Raw genomic sequence first — 14,389 nt, 5'->3', positions numbered from 1 at the left:
CTGAGCCACGCTGTCTTATGTCCTGTTTTCCCTTGTGTAGATGTAACCAACCGTCTTATTAAATAAGAAACACAGAGCCGATTCAGAGAAGAAAGCCAAGAGGTCAGAACTAAGAGCCTTACCCTTCCTGCTTCAGCCAAGAGAGCTCTCCGAAAAAGGGGCTACTTCCTGTGTATAGTCTAGCTGTTCTGCCTTCTCATTGGTTGTAAACCCAAACACGTGACTGACTCGTCACTGCCTGTACAGCCCTCCAGGTCCTCTATGGTATTGAGATTAAAGGCGTGCGCCACCGCCACCACGCACTTGCTATGGCTCTAATAGCTCTGACCCCCAGGCAACTTTAATTTATTAACATACAATTAAAATCACATTTCAGTACAAGTAAAATACCACCACACCCTTGAGTTAATATTTGCCTTGTTCTTACTTTCTTGAGAAAAATAAAACCAACAAACAAACCTATCCAAACTAATTCATCAACTTCTCGGTCATAGTTTATAAAACTCTACTCAAGTCAGGCTTATCTACCTGCTCATTCCATCTCCTCTTAGAAATACTGCTCTTGGCGTCTGCTAGACTCCTCGGCAATGTCCTCTGGGGTTCTGGTCACCATCACCCTGGGCACCTTCCCCTTTGCCTCCTTCCTTATTGCATGGAGCTTTCTCTTACATGGCTGGTTCCCTAGTGTACGGACTATGTCCTCCAGTAATTTCTTGACAAAGTATATGTGTGAACTAATCTGGAACTCTTCTATGCTTGGAAATTATTTTATTTCCTCATCTCTGAGAAATATTTTGCTAAGTAAATACTCATATTCTAAGAAGAAATCATTTTTCTTTCTTCCTCCTCTTTTTTTTTCCAGCATAAGCCTTATAAGGAACAGAAGCACCTTTTCCCACATTGTACTGGTCCAGCAGACCCCAGGTTCTTGTGCTGTTGCTCACAGTCCTCAGTGGAGACTTCAGGCTTTGTAATTTAGCACATTCTCCAGGACTCTGGTTACCTCATCAGCACTCATGATGTTCAGAGTCACATTCTTCCCAAATGCATAGTGGACCAAGAGCTTGGGCAGCACCTCTGAAAATTTACTGATTAGAACGAGCAGGCCACAATGCACCTTCCTCAACTCCACAAAGCATTGTTTAATGAAATCCCTCCTACCTGGGCTGCCTGGTGAGCACTGGCATAAGTGGATGTGAATTCAAACACTCTCAGCTTTGCGCTAACCATCTTTGCTTGCCCAGAAATAATTATCTAGTTGCAGTGCTGCTAAGTAAGCAAAGTCTTCCAGATTCATGATCCTTAATACAAAACCTCTCTGAAGTGTTTTACCATCTTTACCCCTGATGTAGTGAAGCTTACAAACATATCCATCAACAGTGGACCTTTCCCTGCTCACTATGTTGGGTACTTGTTGGGCCCTGCAAACTCAAGCAAGGATCAAACTTCTCTACGTATGTCCTTTCCCCAAAATCCCAGCTCTCAGCTCACTTCTCCTCTCAAGGTACTGGTGCTTCGGTCTCTGAGCTTTTCCAGAGTTCTGAGGTCCACAGCAGCACGCTTCATGTCTGAGTTCTCCTTATAGGCACTCAGTCTCACCCATGTCGGACTGTTCTGCGATCAATCATCACTGTATTCTTGCACTTCTAGAATACTGATGTTATCTGTTGTTTCCTCTTTCGAACTCTAACATTTAACTTCCTTAAAACTTTCATGCATTTTCCATAAATATAGTCTATATTTGTCTGATATGGATTATGCTCATTGTTAATAATAAAGTTGATTGGCTAATGGCTGGGCAGGAAGAGACTGAGCAAGAGAGCCAGACTAGGAGAATTCTGTGAAAAAGAAGGGCAGAGTCAGGAAACACCAGCCAGCCTCCAGAGGAGCAAGATGTGTTAGAACATAGGTAAAGCCATGAGACATGTGGCAAAACATAGATTAATAGAAATGGTTTAATTTAAGTTGTAAGCTTGAGCTACCAGCCAAGCATTTATAATTAATATAAGCATCTGTGTGGTTATTTCGGAACTGGCAGGCAGAAGAGAACCATCGATTACATTTGTCTGAATGAAATCGTTCAATTCTGTCTTTGTTGTACCAAGATTATACACAGTGTAACACATTATTAATCAGTCATATAAATAATCAGGCTGATTTGCTTCTAAAAAGTTTCTTTTCAAAGAGATGTTCACCTGCACATTTCAGAAAGGGTGAGTTTATATGCAGATAAAACAGTCTCACAGGATTTCTACTGCTAACATTTAAAGGGCAAGCCAAGTAAGAGCAAGCCTGCTTAACTTATAAAATCTCTGGAAATTCTGAATTCTAGTTACCTTGCATCTTTAAATGTTAGCCCCCTCGCCACCTATAGCAGGCAAGAGTGGCCCTGCCCCTTAAAGCTGCAGCACTCGGGAAAGCAGGCCCTGCACCTTGCCTGGGCAGCACAGTAGAGCTGACCCTGTTGGGAGGTGGTCGGCAGGTGAACCGTTCTGCATGAGAGATCTGGCACTGCCCTTCATCTGCCATGCTGTGGCATGGGTGAGGGAGAGAAGCACCCCCACTTGCCGCCTGTAGCAGGTGGGAGAACTGGCTCTGAGATCACGAGAATGAGAGTGCTGGTCCTGCCTCTTACCAACTGCAGCACTCAAGAGAGTGGCCCCTCCACCTTGCCTGGGAAACACAGTAGAGCTGACATTGGTGGTATAAGTATGAGTGAGCTGACCTGAGGGCATGACAGCAGGAGAACTGGCCCAGCCCCTTGCTGCTTAAGGCACAGGGTGAGCTAACAGGGGTGGTACTGGAAAAATCACCCTGTTGGTGAGGATGAGGGAGAGCTGGCGGTCTGACCAATCCAGTAACCACCCAGGCCCAGAACCAGGGCTCTGAGTTGAACCAACCCAATATCCACCCCTTCTATGATCTGTTGGAGCACATAAAGGGGCTGGTTCTGCTGACCCAAAGCTTCAAGATCTCCCCGATACAGGGCAACAACAGGATAGCCAAGAGGAGCCCCAGTGAGAGCCCAGTGTCAATAGTGTAGCAGAAACCAGAGGCTTCGAGCCAGACCAATGACTCATTGCAATGAACACTTGCAAGTAAAGATGTATGGACTAATTGTACTGTAAGCCTGTATTTAAGACCTCCTCTCTTCTTCCATAAAGGCATTCGGCATTAAAAAAGATTGTCATGGGGATGCTGAAGTGTAGCTCTTCACAGTTGATGTGTGATTCTGGTGGGGGAGGGGAAGGACTGGTTTTCTTTAAGGGGCTGCCCACTGGGACTTTGACCATGCTCCAGTGAGTACATGGGCAACACAAACTGGATTTGGTATTTTGGTTTTTTTTCCTCTTTTGTTTTGGGGGAGGTCACAAGGGTGGGGAGTGGACCTGGGAGAACTGGGGAAAAAATGTGATCAGGGTGCATGATGTGAAATTTCCAAATAATCAATAAAAATATGTTATTAAAGAAAAAAAGATGTGCCGGGCTGTGGTGGCGCACGCCTTTAATCCCAGCACTCGGGAGACAGAGCCAGGCGGATCTCTGTGAGTTCGAGGCCAGCCTGGGATACCAAGTGAGTTCCAGGAGAGGCGCAAAGCTACACAGAGAAACTCTGTCTCGAAAAACCAAAAAAAAAAAAAAAAAAAAGAAGAAAAAAAGATGTATGGACTAAAAGATATACTGTGTTGTTGTAGAATATTATTTTCAAGTGTGTTACTTTTGTTTATGATGCATTTGTTTAATTCTGTGAAGCTGTGCTCCTTTGCCTTTCTAAAACATCTGATGGTCTAATAAAGAACTGAATGGCCAACAGCAAGGCAGGAGAAAGGCTAGGCAGGCAGAGAGAATATATAGACGAAGAAATCTGGGAGGAGAAGGAAGAAGCAGCCAGAGAAGGAGGAGGACTCCAGGGGCCAGCCACCCAGCTACACAGCAAGCCACAGAGTAAGAGTAAGATTTACAGAAGTAAGAGAACGGGAAAAGCCCAGGGGCAAAAGCTAAGGAAAGCTGGCCAGAAACAAGCCAAGCTAAGGCAGAACATTCATAATTAAGAATAAGCCTACATGTGTGGTTTATTTGGGAGCTGGGCGGTGGGCCCCCCAAGAGCAAAAACAACAACACTGTGTGACTCACTGGGCCACACTACAGCTTCCACTCTGAGATTTTTTCTTTCTTTCTTTTTTTTCTTTTCTTTTAAATTTTATTTTATTTTATCTTGGGGGGGGAGATTTGCAAGGGTAGAGGGTAGATATGAGGAGACAGGGAGATGAATGAGATTGAGATACATGATGTGAAATCCACAAAGAATCAATAAAAAGTTAAACTAAAAAATAAAACAAACAACCCACAATGACCAAAAGCAAATTGGGGAGGAAAGAGTTTATCTCAGGGGCTAGAGAGATGGCTCAGAGGTTAAGAGCACTGACTGCTCTTCCAGAGGTCCTGAGTTCAATTCCCAGCACCTACATGGTGGCTCACAACCATCTGTAATGAGATCTGGCACCCTCTTCTGTATATATAATAAATAAATCTTAAAAAAAAAAAAGAGTTTATCTCAGCTTGTAATCCATCAGGAAGGGAAGTCGGGGCAGGAACTGAAGCAGAGGTCATGGAGGAACACTGCTTACTGGCTTCTTCCCCTATGCCTTGCTCAGCCTGCTTTCTCAGCCTGCTTTCTCATATACCTAGGACCACCTGCCCAGAGGTGGCACCAACCAGCACTCATTAATCAGGAAGATGATTAATCAGACTTGTCCACAGGCCAGTCTAATAGACATATTCTCCCAATTGAGGTTCCCTCTTCTGAGATGACCCTAGCTCATGTCAAGTTGACCAAAAAAAATAAAATAACCTGTATGCTGTAAGCCAGTGCCGGCTAACACCATCAGAATGCTCTACCAGGTGCCAGATATTATTCCAGCACTTTGCTAATACAATGCTAAAATAATCCTGTAAGACACTATTATTAGCCCATTTTACAAATGAAAAGATCATTTTCTGAAGTCACACAATCAGTATTCAAACTAAAATTTCAAAGTTCCAAAGCTTTCTACCATATTCTTTGAAACTCTAGCTGTACCATATGAACTTTCTTCCATGACTAACTTCTTCCCAACTGAGTATTTACCTACTATTAACTGTTGAACTGGATACTAGCCTACCTACTTCTCACTCGTACCTTCCTGTCACATATTAGCCTGGAGATCCCCTAAGTCATATGGCTACCTACACATGCAAAGAAGTTCTGAGGAGCGAGATAACATTCTCACTGCTGTCATACACACTCTGATGACCTTGCAAGGCCAAATAAAATTTATAAAAACCACTTGCACAAGGAATCACATGCATGCAGTATGTGAACAGCATGATATACGGCTCCCCAGAGCTCTTTTTCATGTAAGGCCTGTACATCCTGTTCAGCAGCCCCTCAAACATGCACATTAGCACTTGAGAAGCTGACTGTAAGCAACACCACTGTGGTGAAGTTGGGGCAGTCCAGGAATCTGAATACTGAACTCTTAAGGCTGACCAACACTTGAGACACATCCATACAGACATGTGGATGGATAGGGAACTTCAGCCACCCTCAACACTCAAGGAAACTTTAATAGCAATGTGATAACCCACCACTTCTCCATGCTAGATGTTTTTCTTAACTACCAATCAGAGTTGTGAAGACTGGTGTATTATCATCCTCACTAGAAACCATTGTCATTGAGGCTAAGAGATTACTATGCAGTCCTGCATCTAGTATGTGACAAAGTTGAGTGTCAAACCTACCCCGCCCTTCTCTGAAGCCTGGGCTCAGGTTCCTTCCACTCTGATTGTACTATTAAAGGGATAAGAGAAAAAAGAAAGCTGCTCAGTCTCCTGACACTGGAGCACAGCAGGCCAGAACCAAATCTGTGGGCAATTTTGCCCTCTGCCCCCTTCTCCCTTTGGAGTAGAGCATTCATGCTTTATCCTACCCCTAGCTTCTGGCAAATCATCACTAAATAGCAACATATCGTGATTAAAAATTAAACAAGCAAATATTGGAAGGCTTATTAATGAACTTTACAGACTGAAACCTTTATCTTTACCAATCCGAACATGTGAAGAATACCAAGGGCGAGGGAAGACGGCTTGATGGGTAAAGGCATTTGCCTGATAATCTGAGCTTGATTCCCTAGGACCCAGGTGACAAAAGGAGAACCAACTCTCACAGCTGTCCTGGGACTTACACACACACTTACACACACACACACACACACACACACACACACACACACACACACACACACAAAATGCAATAGTGCTATACTTTTTTAAAAGACTAGCATGTAAATCACCATGGAACACTTGGAGATTACACTGTTGTGGCCCAAGTTTCTAACTCACCTCTTACTTTTCTTGTAACTCTCCAGGTGTTGGAACTGTGCATGTTTGTGCCTTTCTAACTCACACTGCCCGCACAAATCCTCCAGATGCAGCAGGTGGTTTTCTACCTCTTCAAAACTCGTCTCTAAATGAGCTGGAAGTATACAACATAAAAAGAAACAACAGTCAAGTCCAAATCACTGGCCAAAAAGACAAAATGTTTAAATTGTTGTTGGAGAGACGGCTTGGTAGTTAAGAGCACATGCAGCTCTACAGAGGACCCAGCACACACATTAGGTGGCTTGCAATTGCCTGTAACTCCCACTCCAAGGGATCTAACTTCCTCTTCTGTCCTCCATGGGCATACCTACACTAATATGTACACACACCACACACAGATACACACAGACATGATTAAAAATAAAATAAAATGAACAGTATATTGTTTTAAAGTTTAAGCTATCGAGATTGCTTTATATTTTCATGATATTTCTTATTAAACTTTATTTAGGCAAAATTAAACGCACTGACTAACATTAAAGCCCATTTTAACTAACAAGATATTTCAAACATTTTTCAAGACATACATGTTCAAAATACCTTAAATATTTATCACTAGAATGATGATATGGAGTATTCCAATTAATCTGATGTTATCTCCAGCGACGCATGTATACCACAAATGAACTAGGTTTTTTGTTTTTTTGAAACAGGGTCACACTGTGTTGCTCTGGCTATCTTGGAACTCACTATGTAGTACAGGCTGGCCTCAAACTCACAGAGATCCCTGCCTGCCTCTGCCTCCTGAGCACTGTTATTAAAGGCGTATGGTACCACACCCAGCAAATGAAACAGTTTTTACATAATAATAATATAGCAAATGTAAAGAGCACACATCATGCCACCATCATTTACTATTTATAACTCCAAGTCATTTAAAGATCTGTTTGGCCTCTGGCATACCACAGACATAAACCTCCACTTGAAAAAATACTACAAATATTTAGTTAGCTGGTGTTACCGAGTCAGTCAATGGTTGTCGGGGGAGGGCACTCAACTCTTGCTAGTTGACTAGTCTTTCACTAGTCTGTCTGCAGATCACAAAACTCTATACATTACTAGAGCATGGAGAGTATTAAGTCAAATCCTTCACTCACAATATTGAAGACCAGACACTAAAGAGATGGCTCAGAGATTAAGAGCACTGGTTACTATTCCAGAGAGCCCAGGTTCAATTCCCAGCATCTGCATGGCAGCTCACAATCATATGGAGCTCCAGTCCTAAGGGATCTAATACCTTCTTCTGCATCCTCTGTGCTGAATACACATGGCACAGAGACACATACAGGCAAAACAGCAGGTGCAAAACACACATACATGCAGAACACACACACACACACACACACACACACACACACACACACACATATATACACTATAAAAACAAAAATATTACTATCCCTTTGAAAACTATTCAAGACCAGAGTCTTGAGAAACTAATGCCAAGTTCCACCCAAAGGCCGAGAAACCGAGGTGTGGTCCCAAACTGAGTCACTCACACTACAATTGATCAGTTGAAAGAAAGCCAATTACTTCACTTCACAGATATAGGCAGGAGGACTGCATGTTTTCTGACAACAGAAAGGTTTTAGAAGTCAAATATTTTTAGAACTCAAACAGCCTCATAACCACTTACTGACCATTACTTGGATATGCAATTCCCAAGGACACAGTATGAAAGACAGTCCTTATGCTCAAGGAGATCACAGCAGGAGGAAGCAGTGGCCTGAGAGGGTGAGGCACCAGGGGGACCAGCGAGCAGTATCTAACACAGGTGAAGGTGGGAAGGAAAGCTCTGTGAGGGACACCTCAGTAAGGACATGAGTAACCCTTTTTTCAAGAGATATTAAGTCGAAGAACACAGCCTGGAGTATAATTTATAGTAATATGAGTTTGTGAGGGAAAAAAAATGGAAACGTTAATGCCACTTTGATTTATTAAATGAATTGATCCTGTTTACATTCTGATTATTACAGGTCAACAAAATTATTCATTTCAAATGATGTTGAGTTGTTTCTCAATGCTGCTGTGTCACACTGTTCCCGGGGAGACATGAACAAATGTCTACTCACCTCCCCATAGGAAACCAATGACAGGCTCAAAGTAAGGATGCCACAAAGTCCAACTTGGTGAACCAATGAGTTTTATTGGGGTTACTCATGGGAGTATGGGTTCTGGGGTTATTAACAGGAGCAGAAATGTATCAAAGACGGCTATGTCATCAAAGCCCACCCCAGCATGGGTTGGAGCTCACGAAAGCTGGAACCCTGGGCACATAGAGGTTTGAAGGCAGCAACAGGTTAGAAAGCATCTTTTTCTTTTTTTTTTTTATATTTTGGAAATATATTTTATTTTATAATTTAATTTAATTTTACATATCAGCCACGGATTCCCCTGTCCTCCATTCCCATCTCCTCCAGGGCAAAGACTCCCCTGGGGATTCAGCTCAACCTGGTAGATTCAGTCCAGGCAGGTCCAGTCCCCTCCTCCCAGGCTGAGCCAAGTGTCCCTGCATAAGCCCCAGGTTCCAAACAGCCAGCTCATGCACTAAGGACAGGTCCTGGTCCCACTGCCTGGGTGTCTCCCAAACAGTTCAAGCTAATCAACTGTCTCACTTATCCAGAGGGCCTGATCCAGTTGGGGGCTCCTCAGCTATCGGTTCATAGTTCATGTGTTTCCATTAGTTTGGCTATTTGTCCCTGTGCTTTATCCAACCTTGGTCTCAACAATTCTCGGAGAGCATCTTTTTCAGACAGCTTGTCCGGTTGTTATAGGCAGCTTGGCTGGGCTCCATCTCTTCTAAGGGCATGGCTGATCTGAACGTGTTACTCACCGGGCCTTACTGCTTAGACACACACATATCTGTCAGTTTTAGGAAGGAAGTTCATGAAGCCTTGGAGCTTAAAGAACTTTCCCTGCGGGATGGGCTATTTCAGAGACCTTTAATACAATCTGTGTCTTCACCAGCTTCCCCTCAGGATGGAGGCTTATGGTGAAAGGAATTGATTCAGTCACAGCAAACCTCTCAAAAGAAGATGGGGAGGAGAGGCTCCCTATTTGAGAAGCTGGACCAGTGCCACGTGCAAAGGTGCGAGCTTGTGGCGGCTCACACCTCAGGAGACCAGGGAGAAGAGTAACCCTTAAAGGCCACTCCCAGTGGACTGGGTCATGACCTATGTGCCATGTCCCCAAGATTCCATAACCTCCCAAAACAGTGCCAAACTGGAAACCAAATATTCAAACACATGAACCTATGGGGAACACTTCACACTTATGCCAAAATTTTCTCTGAGGAACACTGGAAATGTTCCAGAAGGCAGAGCAGAGCTAGTTGTACAATCTGACAACTCAGACTTACTATTTAAGCACGACATATTCCTCCATTTATCTGCTAGATTTTCATAGACTTTCTAAACTACCTTTCAGAACATCTAGGTTAGAGGTAAATTCCTCAAATTTCAATTTGCAAATTTAGGGTAAGATGCAAATTTTTGCAGGTTTTAAACTGATCTTTAAGCCAAGGATCTACTAAACTTGAAGCAATCACATTTTCCAATATCCTAAATTTTGTCTCTTCTAAACATCTAAGCTTATAAAACAAAATCTTTTTCTATTTGGTAGGGCCAAAGGCTATGGATGTTAGTAGAAAACACATTCTACTACGACGAGCAAATGTGAAGACAAAGACCTTTGCAGATCTCCTCAGAGACTTTAGACTCTGCCTGCTGCCTGCCTGCTTCCTGCCTGCTGCCTGCCTGCTGCCTGCCTGCTGCCTGCCTGCTGCCTGCCTGCTGCCTGCCTGCCTGCTGCCTGCCACCTGTCTGCTGCCTGCCTGCTGCCTGCCTGCTGCCTGCCTGCCTGCTGCCTGCCTGCCTGCCTGCCTGCCTGCTGCCTGCCTGCCGCCTGCCGCCTGCCGCCTGCCCGCCTGCCGCCTGCCTGCTGCCTGCCTGCTGCCTGCCTTCTTTTTCTCTTTATTTGTTTTTTTGAGACAAGGTTTCTCTGTGTCACCCTGGCTGTCCTGAAATTTGCTCTATAGACCAGGCTGGCCTTGAACTCCCAGCGATCCCCCTGCCTCTGCCTCCTGCGTGCTGGGATTAAAGGCCAGCCAGCAGCAGTTCTGCCTTTCTGCATGCTGCTGTCTCCTGAGAGACCACAAAAACTTTGAGAAAAGTTGACACTGTTCATAATGGTTTGACTCTGTCAAGGGCAATATAAAGCCACCCAAAATAAGCTTGAAAAACCTAAAGTCTAATTAATGAATAATTATAGCTTTGATTTTTTTTAAAGTTACAAATGGTGTACAAAGGGAAAAGGCAAAATGTTGTATAAATCATAATTTTCACTACTACTATAAAAGAATATTCTTGGTGTCACACAAAGAAACACACAAGTGAAAGTAACCTTGCATGACCATTTCCTTTTGTAAAAAGGGTGTGCCATGACCTAATCTAGGCTAGCAAGCACACACCAGGATAGGAAGCTCCTTAGTTTTAGTCAAACACTAGTGGTGACTCTTTCTCATCCCATTAGTGGGAGCTCCACCTCAACCAATGTGATGGGCTAATTCCTAAATGGCCTGAAGGAGGAGGATATGAAAGTCAAGTCTCGGGAAATTCCAGGGACGGGAAAACAAGGACATAGACAAGTTTCACAAGATGGAGGTTCACAGGACACTGGGCTGTGGAAGAATCTTGGTACACTGTAAATATGTGTTGCTCTCATTGTTAATAAAAAGCTGATTGGCCAATAGCTGGGCAGGAAGAGACTGGGTGAGGCAGCCTGACCCAGAGAGAATGCTGGGCAGAAGGAGGGCAGAGTCTCCAGAGTTGCCAGCAGATACAGAGAGCAACAAGATGGGCGTGCCGTGCTGACAAAAGGTACCAAGCCACGTGGCAAAGCACAGATAAGACATACAGGTTAACATAAATATAAGAGTTAGCCAGTAACAAGCCTGAGCTATTGGTTGAGCATTTATAATTAAGACTCTGAGTGATTTTTCGAGAGAGGCTGCCAGCACAGGAAAACTCCGCCTACAATACTGGCTCTTGGTGTTAGCTACTTCGGATAGGAAAACAAAAAGTTTACTCATGCTAGTTATTTTATTAAACAGAAAAAAATGAGGAGACTCAGCCTGGGACCTGGTACAGTGAGCACCAAAGAAGCACTCTGTGCCTCATTCTTTTGTACTAGTCTGAAAGGCTCATAAAGCATACAAAGAGCAGCAGAGCTAGTATTAAAGAGATCTCACCTGACTGGTAATAAGAACTAAACTACATTTAACATGCCATCCAGATAACGCTAAGTGATTTTGCTCTCATGCCCTGGTTCAAACAGGACACTGAAATGCAAGATAAAAATCCAGCTCTGCTGTTGTTTGTAAGCTTCAGTGTGACAACACAACTGTGGAGGGAGGACTAAATACACACGTCGTCAAAGCTGCCACAAGGATGATATGAACACAAGTACTCAGCACTTGAGCGTAAGTAAATATTAAAATGTAGAGAAAAAATGTAGACGGGATTAGCTAAATTTTTTTTTTTTTTTTTGGAGACAAGAGTTTCTCTGTATAGCTTTGCAGCCTGTCCTGAACTCACTCCATAGACTAGGCTGTCCTTGAATTCGCAGAGATCCATCAGCCTCTGTCCCCTCACCCCCAACCCCCAAGTGCTGGGATTAAAGGCATGTGCCACCACTGCCCAGCAGGATTAGCTAAATTTTATCAAAAGCCATTTATAGCTTTGCTAGCTGGGTGTGGTGATACACAACTGTAAACCCAGTCCTGGGGAGCCCGACGCAGGAAATGTTGAGAGCCTGTGGCCAGTGTAGGCTATATGGTAAATTCAGAGCAAGTTTGAGCTAGTTTGGCAAGATTCTATCTCAAAAACACCAAAAATGTTGTCAGCATATGAGCACATGGCTGTAATCCCAGCACATGGGAAGTGGAGGAGGCAGCCTGGGAATTCTAGACCAGCCTAGGCTACATGAAACTCTCAAAATCTAACCAAAAAAAAAAGGAACAAAAGAAAACCCTGGTGCCAGTAATGATCATGCTATAAATAAGAGCTATGGATAAGAATGTTATGGATAAACTGATCAAATATCAGCAGCATTCCCTTTTTCCCATTTTTATCCACTACAGATGGCAATCTCCTTTTAGCTTATATTGCTGTTGGTAGACTACAGGCTGAGCTCAGGTATTTCTGAGTTGATCCTTGGGCAAGCCAATTAACTTAGATGGACAGAATTCTGTTCTAGGTTCAAGGTGTACTTGTTAATGATGTGGACCAGGTAAAACAAACCCCTCATAAAAAAGAACATCTGGGCTGGAGACTTTCTTTTGTACATCTTTCTGTTCTTTCTACAGATGACCTAGGTTTGGTTCCCAGCACCCACCTGGTCATCAGTAACTTCAATTCCAGGGGATCTGACACCCTCTTCTGTCCTCCATGGGCAATAGGCACATGTGTGGTGCACAGACATACATGCAGGCAAAAATACCCACACATATAAAATAGAAATAAGAAGAATAACCTTCTGAATAGACCAACAAGCAACAAACACAGAAAATGCAGACTAAAGATGTCTGGAGTCATCAATGGTCACTCTTACTACCACCAAATCCTTATTTATGTTCTCCCCTTTGAGAGGCTTCAAAGGCTCCTGAGTCTTCTCACCATGAAATTAAGCTGCTGCCGCTGCTGCTGCTGCTGCTGCTGCTTCTTCTTCTTCTTCCTCCTCCTCCTCCTCCTCCTCCTCCTCCTCCTCCTCCTCCTCCTCCTCCTCCTCTTCTTCTTCTTCTTCTTCTTCTTCTTCTTCTTCTTCTTTCCGGAGCTGAGGACTGAACCCAGGGCCTTGTGCTTGCTAGGCAAGCACTCTACCACTGAGCTAAATCCCCAACCCAAAATTAAGCTTCTTAACTTAGCTTACAGGGTTACAACCTGTGGTCACAACCTACTGTTCCCGTCTTACCACCACCCTCCACATACTCCACTTTACAACAGAACAGGCCCACTGGCCATTAAAAGAAGAGTCCCGTGTCCCCTGCCTCCTTGTGGCTGGGATACTTGTGACTGCCCATTTCTCCTTCCTCCCTTCATATCCACGAATGTCACACCACGTTCCATGCTAGCCCTGTCCCCAGACTACAGCGGTACTCTGTCCTGTCCCCACAGACTTCTGAGCTTCAGGAAGATTCTCATCAACACTACTTGTTTGCTCACATCTCTCTCAGCAATCAGCTAGGGTCGGGCTAAGGGTAATACTGTACCCTTGTGTCTTTGTATTGCCTAAAACCTATACAGTAAGTCTGATGAATTCAATAAAGTTCTGGTAATTCTATTATTGTACAATGTAAACTAATTGGGGAAAATTCTATGATTCTTGTTCATCTAATATTAAGAACTTATACCAAATTTTGTAAGAATAAATTAAACATGAACAGAGGACTTAGGAAACATTATGAACATGATGCTGCTTTACTAGTCTCATCAAACTTGGCCAAATGACCCTAAATTAAAACAGAAAAAGCAACAGGGAGTCTCCATTTCAACTCATTTTGTTTGGTTTACTGAGACAGAGTCTTGTGCTGTCCAGCCTGGCTCTGTATTTACTATGCAGTTCCGGACGATCTTGAATGCTTGATCCTTCTGCCTCTACCTCTCAGGTGCTAGAATTATAAGCAGGTGCCACCATCCTAACTCTGTATTTCAACTCTTAACAAACTTGAAATTATTAATAAGAAAAATATATTAAGTTTTTACCTTTTTGAATTATCGTAAGTATATGCATGATATATCTATATATATACTTATTTTAAATTAGTAGATTTTAACTACCCTAACACAACCTGCTCATTTCTGTTACAAAACTAGCTGCACAGATAAGGTTATAACTAACTTAGAATACATGTAGATAAAACACTGGCAGGCCTCCATGGACTCAAATCCATCCCTGTAAGGAACTCAAGCCT

The 14,389-nt window shown here is 43.3% G+C and overlaps 1 protein-coding gene across 2 annotated transcripts in view; it reads right to left on the bottom strand.

The window, feature by feature from the left end:
* Positions 1–14,389, bottom strand: part of Dtnbp1 (dystrobrevin binding protein 1) — a 122,365-nt gene that overhangs the window by 74,568 nt on the left and 33,408 nt on the right. For both annotated transcript variants that reach the window (XM_059263109.1, XM_059263110.1), the window contains exon 6: positions 6,382–6,514. In XM_059263109.1, coding sequence (XP_059119092.1) covers positions 6,382–6,514 — 133 coding nt within the window. The remainder of the gene's footprint in view (positions 1–6,381; positions 6,515–14,389) is intronic.

This window comes from Peromyscus eremicus, chromosome 5, assembly GCF_949786415.1.
Source record: "Peromyscus eremicus chromosome 5, PerEre_H2_v1, whole genome shotgun sequence".
Taxonomy (NCBI): domain Eukaryota; kingdom Metazoa; phylum Chordata; class Mammalia; order Rodentia; family Cricetidae; genus Peromyscus; species Peromyscus eremicus.
The sequence above is the reverse complement of the archived record's forward strand: the minus strand, read 5'-3'. Positions and strand labels throughout refer to the sequence as shown.